The 7,880-nt window shown below is 35.6% G+C and overlaps 1 protein-coding gene across 2 annotated transcripts; it reads left to right on the top strand.

Annotated features, from left to right (window-relative positions):
* The first annotated feature begins 2,218 nt into the window (after nt 1-2,218).
* On the top strand, nt 2,219-7,508 carry zgc:153704 (Lipocalin-like). Of its 2 annotated transcripts, XM_048186877.1 has the most exons (6): nt 2,220-2,384; nt 2,505-2,644; nt 2,742-2,821; nt 2,897-3,010; nt 7,124-7,225; nt 7,305-7,508. In XM_048186877.1, exons 1-6 carry the CDS (start codon nt 2,289-2,291, stop codon nt 7,316-7,318), a joined length of 546 nt encoding a protein of 181 aa, XP_048042834.1. In that variant the 5' UTR covers nt 2,220-2,288; the 3' UTR covers nt 7,319-7,508. The 2 variants fall into 2 exon arrangements, with proteins under 2 accessions (XP_048042833.1, XP_048042834.1); XM_048186876.1 differs by lacking the exon at nt 7,305-7,508 and having other exon boundaries at nt 2,219-2,384; nt 7,124-7,245.
* Nucleotides 7,509-7,880: the final 372 nt, after the last annotated feature.

Here is a 7,880-nt window from a genome sequence, read left to right as displayed (position 1 = left end):
ACAAACAACCAATTTCAGATGTAACTGCAAATATTATAATGCATTTTAACTTTGGTTACAATTATTTATGAAAAGAAATAAAGCATTATAACTTACATTATGAATAACTTTATAATGCATTATACATAAAGTGTTACTGATACAACTTTTAAATTTAATAATGTATTAGTAAATGTTGAAATTAACATTAAATAAGATTAACAAGTTAAAATAAATTACTTCATAATGCAATTAACTGATATGGAGCCTTATTGGAAAGTGTTACGATATATCCAGCATAAATCTTATCATAGATCAAATATAGAGTTGTTTTCTGTATCTGTTGAAAGCGTTCAGGTATTTGGGAATCAGGTAATCATCTTAGATTAACACCTGCAAAATAATATTCATATCTGCTCTGGTTTATCTGCATTTCAAGGTAAATGTGTCAGTATATCTAAGACAAGCAGACTGTTTTTTTTTTTTTCCTGCAGTTTCTTAGAAAATGTTCTGCTTGTGTGTACTGAAGGCGTTTACGTCTCTTATAGGCTAAATGTATAGGCGTATCTCACGTCTATAATAAGAAACAGCTGTAAAGAGCAAATTCCTTAGGTTTCTTTACATGGGGTAAATCTATAGAGTGTCCTGCTGTGATTTTCATAGTGCAATCATTGTGAGCTTTAAATTATTGGTATAATTAATGCTATTAACTTCATAATTACTGCACAAATCTAAAACTGGAGAGCAAAAACAACTGTCCGAATGCTTTTGCAGCTGATAGTGTGATAGTGTGAGTGACTGAGGGGTTTTCACTGTAAAATGCTGACATTGTTCTCTGTTTCAGGTTCCAGAACGGCCCAGAGCAAGAGAGAGAGAGCGATACAGCAGCTCTTTGTGTTTTATCACCCTGTTTGTGTGTTTTGCTGTGATATTTTTTTTCTAATTATTGGTGGCTCTTTTCCAACTTTGACCCACACATGGAACACATTTAAAGGCTACTGTTTAAAGGTTTGGGATCACTTTTTTCCCTTTTTTTTTTCTGATACTTTTATTCCAACCCAATCTCACGGCAAATCGTACGTATTTTATGAGGTGGCTAATTCGTACGACCTCGTTCATACGAATTAGTATGATTTTTGCTAAATTGTACGTATTTTGTGAGTATGAATTCATACGAATAACGTACCCTAACCCCACCCCTAAACCTACCCGTCACTGACAAATCGTATGAATTAGCCACCTCATAAAATACGTACAAATTGGTAGTGAGATAATGTTGTTTATTGATTAAAGTGATCAAAAGTGACAGTAAAGACATTCATAATGTTACAGAAGATTATTATTTCAAATAAACACTGTTCTTTTGAACGTTCTATTCATCAAAGAATCCTGGAAAAAAAATTAGAATGTATAAAATGTAAAAGAATATGTATAAAAATGTTTCACCGAAACGTTTAGTATTTTAAATAATGTAGCACAAAGTAAAGTTAGGACATATAAATTAAGAATAAATATATTGCACTATTTCTAGGTGATTAAATGTAATTCATGGAACTGAGTGTCACTGATCATGTGACTCTCTGCACAGAAGGTCAGACATTCTTCTACTGAAGCTCAAGATGCTTTTTCACGTCGCAAATTATGCTGGAGAACCTGCAATTTTTTTTGCAAAAAGCAAATTTAGTAATCTCTAACTTTTAGAACCCACTTTTGGAGACAAATAATAATTTTTTTATTATATATCTACATATATTTGTCTACAGAATCAAATGAATCTCCTCTAACCCAGATCACCTGAGCCTGTCTTAACATGCTGGAGTTTTAGGGGACGTGTGAGTGTGTGTGTGTGTGTGTGTAGCCTCTGGTTAAGAAAGAAAGTAGCACACCCCCTTGCAAACCTCTGTGCCAACTGTTGTATAACAAAGCTGTTAAAAGAGAGGGGGCCCTAAACCCAACATTATTTGTGTGTGTGTCTGTAATGAAAAATGAGAACTGAATGGATGACATTGAGATTTATATGTGTGTGCCGAGTATCCGGGAAGCTTTGTGTATGTGGGTTTACATATATGATCTTTGGAGACAAATAATAATAACAGTGAACTTGATATAAAAGGGTATGTGCTCACTTAGACATGTGTGTTAAGTACTATATGTTGAAGTGCGTTCTGGAGTCTGTGTGTGTGTGTAAGGGGCGTGTGTTTATGTAAGAGGGGGCTGTGCTATATAAGAGCGTGTCGTGGGACTCCGCTCAGAATTCACCCCTCGAGGCCCAGATTCCCACATACTCCGGACTGAGCTCTGCAGTAGCCATGCCAACCACCGTGCTGGGATTGCTGGGAGTTTTGCTCTGTGCCCTTGCCGTTAGTTCTGAGGTCACACCACAGCCCGACTTCGACGTCAAGGGGGTAAGACTGCAAGATGATTTGTCCCACAGATTTGTAATGATGCAGGGACACGTACCATATTTAGAGACAAGAATATCCTTTAGAAAATGTTACATGTTGATGTGTGTGTCCTTCATATAGGTGGCTGGGAAATGGTATCTGATTGGATTTGCCACCAACGCAGAATGGTTTGTCGCCCGTAAGGCGAACATGAAGATGGGAGTCGCCATGCTGACACCGAGAGATGAAGGAGATCTGGAGATGGCATATTCCAGTCTCAAGTATATCAACTGATCACTAAAAATAAGAAACTATGAATGAAACTTTCACATGTTACATAATGCAAAGATTTTACCCATTTGTCCTCTGTCTTTCCAGTCCTGATGGCACATGCTGGAGGATGACCCATCTCGCTCAAAAGTCTGATGTTCCTGGAAAATTCAGCTTCCGCAGTGAACGTAAGGAAGATTTGATCACCAAGGCATGAAATACAGTATAGTGGTTTAAATGTGAAATTATGTTTTTTTCCACAGGCTGGGAGACTGACAATGACATGTGTATTGTTGATGTGAAGTATGATGAATATGCTTTGATCCACACGGTCAAGACAAAGGACGGCTTCACTACAGTGCTCGACAAACTTTATGGTAACAGCATCAACACACCTTAAAATGAACTTGAATTGGTAGCAGGCTGTGAATACAGACTGGGTCACTTGGTGTTTGCACCTGGTCTGGTTCAGCTTTGTTTTGCATGGAAATGGGGCTTTTCACAGGGACATTCTAAAACGCTTAACGTGAAAAATGCTAAGACAGTGATTTTAACAGACCAAACTTTCTAAATATCATACTAGTAAAGTATACTATGTGCAAAAAATCAGATGAGCCCAGAATATGATCTTAACGCGTTTAGTAACACGTTAAGCCTTTTCCTGAAATCCGTTATAAGAAAAGGCTTAACGTGGCTTAATGTACTAAGTATAGGCATGTGACAGTATCAATTTTTCATGTTGCGATTAATTGCTGAAGCTTTTATCACGGTATATCACAATATACGGTATGGAAATAAGTTGCAAAAAAAGTGTTGTCATAGTATAACAGATTTAAGAACTCTTTTTGTAATAACACAAAAAAAAAAAACTCTAAATGTTTAAATACAATAATACAATACACAAAAAATATATAAAGTAAAATTTTCAAACAGATTAAGATGCAAAAGAATTAGGCTATAAAGAACAGGTTACACTTTACAATAAGGTCTCAGTATTTAACACATTGACTAAGATTGAGCAATAGCTACATTTGTTACAGAAAGTATTATTTTTTGTTAATGTTAGTTAAGAAATACAACTGATCATTTCAGGCCCATTAAATAAGTTCTTTTGATTTTAGTAATGATATTAAACCGTAACTAAGAAATTACATTAACTAAGAATAATGAACGCTTTATAAGTATTTTTCACTGTCAGTTTGGTAATAATGAATTAACATGTTAATTAATGAAGCCGTATGTCTCAGTTTTGCTGAACAATAACAAATAATCAGAATATTTCTAATCATTAGGGCATGTTGTAGTCCAGATTAAAATATATGTTTGAGACATTTTAAAAACTTCACTCAAAGTCCCTTTAATAGTCTTTGCTTCACCAGCGCAGTTGCTTTGTTTATGGGGTTTCCGGGGTAACCGTTGCACTCTGCTGTTCCATCAGCGCCCTCTGCTGTCAGAGAGTGAACGTGCGCTTTCATTCAGCGCGTCTCCTTCACTCGTTCCATCATGTGCTTCTCGTAAATGTTGGGCTTGTTTACATCTGAGCGCGTGTTCTTTTGACGCAGAATATAGCGGTGTTGTGCATTTTATACGGTTGATGGGGAAAGTATTCTTAAATGCATTATAAAAATTTTAATAATTAGTAATACATTACTATTTACGGTATTTTGAAATACCCACGATAACAATATCGTGCATATTCATTATCGCGATATAACGCATTACTGAATATCGGCACAAGTCTAGTACTAAGACAGCGATTTTAACAGACCAAACTCACTAAATATCTTACTAATAAAGTATACTATGTGCAAAAAATCAGTTCAAAGTTCGGTCAGTTAAAATCGCTGTCTTAGTACATTAAGGCACGTTAAGCCTTTTTCACGTTAAGCGTTTTAGAATGTTGCCTTTTCACACTGCACTTATCCCCGGGTTATAGATCTTACGGATTTGAATGAACAGCTCGTTTTTAAATATTCCCGGTCTACTGACATTTGTTATGTCATCCGCTTCAAACATTACAATGCTCATGATAACTTTCGTTAACAATAAGTAAATCCACTTCATAATAAGTAATTAATAGATATAGAGAGCTACCGCAAAAACGGAAGTTCAGACAAAATTTTGCGCTCTTGTTTCTCAGGCGAGTGGACCCTTTTCACATTTTCGTCCTCATAGTTGGGTAAACTTTGATAGCGGTGAATGAGAGACTTTGTTAAATATATTTTTTGTGTTTCCATTTGCACAAATAGCAAAAGAAAAACTCCGAAATAGTGTTTTCATAACTTTCAGAAAGAGGGGGAAAATAGAGAGCGATTGATAATGGCAGTCAGAAGAGAGAAAGAAAATTTTCTACCATCACTTCCATAGCCTATTAAAAACACCCTCACAGCAGCGTTAACTAGTTAGGGCCCAAGCCACTAAGGCTATTGTTTTTCTAAGGAGAGTTTTTTATTTTCAACCATCCAGGGCTTTTTGGGGGCCTTAACGTGCTCAAAAACTCTTGAAAATTGGCACACACATTGCAATCTGTGGCCATTAGGACGCCACAGAGGCTGGTATCGGGGCGTGGCACAGGCTTTATGGTGCCCCCTTGAATGGGCTCCGAAAACTTGGTCTGTATATCAAACACGTTTGCATGTATTAGTATGTAACTCGGTGCACATATAGACCTCATCGGGCCGAACAACTTTCATGCTTTTAGTTGTATGCCAGCTCAACAGGAAGTCAGCTATTATGAGTTGTTTGGAAAATGCATGCTCTGGAATTTGATATACTCCTCCTAGGCGATTAATCCGATCACTACCAAACTCAGTCAGCATGAAGTCAAGACATTGAGCATACTAAATTGCAAGTGGATTTTTGACAGTCATTTTATGTTTACCTTTTTTAAATGCCTATTGCCCGCCATGCACAGTTGCCCTGAAGCCAATTAGGCTTAGGCCCGTCATCGCTGCCTGCAGCTATATATATATATATATATATATATATATATATATATATATATATATATATATATATATATATATATATTATTTTATTTATTTTTTTGCAATGGAAACAAAAAGAGTCAGTTGGGATTTCACGTTTACTGCAAGTGTGTTGCTCAAGGCACAATGGTTCAGGAACTACTTTTTGCTTTTGCAGACTAGGCTACTGTAAATCATCACATGAGTTACAATGACATGCATAAAATTGCATAAAATTACACCAAAAAAAAAAAAAAAAATATATATATATATATATATATATATATTTTTTTTTTTTTTTTTTTATGCAATGGTAATATAAACTGTAATGTTATAAATGTACATACATTTAAAAAAAAATGAAAGTATAAAAAACTTTGCAGGATTTACAATATTGATGACTGTTAAAACACGTCATCACAGTCGGAGGGGAAAAATGTCAAACAGTGACGGAAAACGCATCAATTGGAGTGAAGAACAAACCATTTTATTCTTACCTTTATAGTCTGAAAAGTCCATTCAAGAAAAAAAAAAACTTGATAGTAGTTATAGTACAGTTGACAAAGTATAATATGAGAACGTGCATATTGCCAGTGCAGGTCCAATCAAATTACACTGACCACGCAAATATGCAAATATGACGTTAACCCAGGGTTTAAGAACGTACAATGTGAAACGCTGGCGTATGAATACCCACGATTAATTGTTAGCACTGGGTAAAGTAGCAGTGTGAAACGTGAAGCAAGATAACGGGGTTACAATGACCAGGTTAGCTATTTCAAGTGTGAAAAGCCCTTCTGATAGGCTACTGGTATAATTCTGTTTGAACAAATTATGAGATGCACGTTGTTGTAACTCATGTGATGATTTACAGTAGCCTAGTCTGCAAAAGCAAAAAGTAGTTCCTGAACCATTGTGCCTTGAGCAACACACTTGCAGTAAACGTGAAATCCCAACCGACTCTTTTTGTTTCCTCGTTCCGGTCTAACTGTGAACTAGTCGTGTTATTCTTTTATTAATTTAGTAGAAATGCAATAATTTGTTTACTTTCTGGTAACACTTTAAAATGATCCCATTAGTTAATGTTAATGCATTAACTAACAATGAGCCCTACATTTGTTACAGGCCTATTTCTTATCTTTGTTAACATTAGTTAATAAAAATACTACTGTTCTTTGTTCATGATAGCTCAAGTATAACATGATTTTACTAATGTATTAGTAAATATTGAAATTAACATAAACTAAGATGAATGAACTGTTAACTAATGTTAATCAATGAATTAGTTAATTAGTTATCAATGAAAACATAATGTAAAGTGTTCTTGTTGAACATCTTATTCCTCTCTGAAACATCATGTTAGGGAAGTAAATGGATTGTGAATGCATTTCTAATCTAAAATCTAAACGTGTAATCTGTACTGTAAAAGGCATAAACTCAAATAATGATATTATTTACCAAAGTTTGCATTGATTCTGGTTTTAGTAGGAATTGTTTCAATGTGCTTGTACTGTTTTTTTGCAGGCCGATCACCCGACCTGAGCCAGGATGTCTTGGACAAGTTCACTGCATTTTCTCTGGAGCAAGGCGTTCTGCCGGAGAACATCGCCATCCTGCCTAAAAATGGTAAAACGGCGTGTGTATAGAAAGCAAGTAGCTGATTAAAAACCTCTTCAGACCTGACCTGAACATCTTTTCTCTCTAGACGAGTGCCCTTGATGAGCTGATGTGAAGATCCTCTCTGGCCCCTGAATCCTGACTTACTTATGACTGTAGTGAAACCTTTAAAGTGCCCTCTAGTGTTACGCTCTCAGTATCAGTCCTTTTTACCCTCTTAAAGTTCTTTTCTTCACTTCCTATCATTTCTTCATGAGTTTGGACCAATAAAATTTTTTGTGAATCTCTGTTATGTGGCATTTGTGTTGTAATTTTTTTGGTATTTATACTGTAGTAGATCATAAGACTAACATACACTCTTAAAAATGTATTATTTTTTGGCATTTATGGTTCCATAAAGAATCTTTAAAGGGGACCTATTATGCAAAATTCACTTTTACATGGTGTTTGAACATAAATGTGTCGGCAGTGTGTGTACACAACCACCCTATAATGATAAAAATCCAATAATTAATTCCCATAAATCATAAGCAGTGTCCCAGAACAAGTCGTTTGCAGATTCTGGGAAAAGTGACGTCACTGCACAGGCCCCGCAAATGTCTGTGTGAATCATTTCACTCCAGACTGCTTTGTGAATGAGGGTCAATGCAAAGGGACAATACAA

Source organism: Megalobrama amblycephala, linkage group LG4 (genome assembly GCF_018812025.1).
Source record: "Megalobrama amblycephala isolate DHTTF-2021 linkage group LG4, ASM1881202v1, whole genome shotgun sequence".
Lineage (NCBI taxonomy): Eukaryota > Metazoa > Chordata > Actinopteri > Cypriniformes > Xenocyprididae > Megalobrama > Megalobrama amblycephala.
The sequence above is the reverse complement of the archived record's forward strand: the minus strand, read 5'-3'. Positions and strand labels throughout refer to the sequence as shown.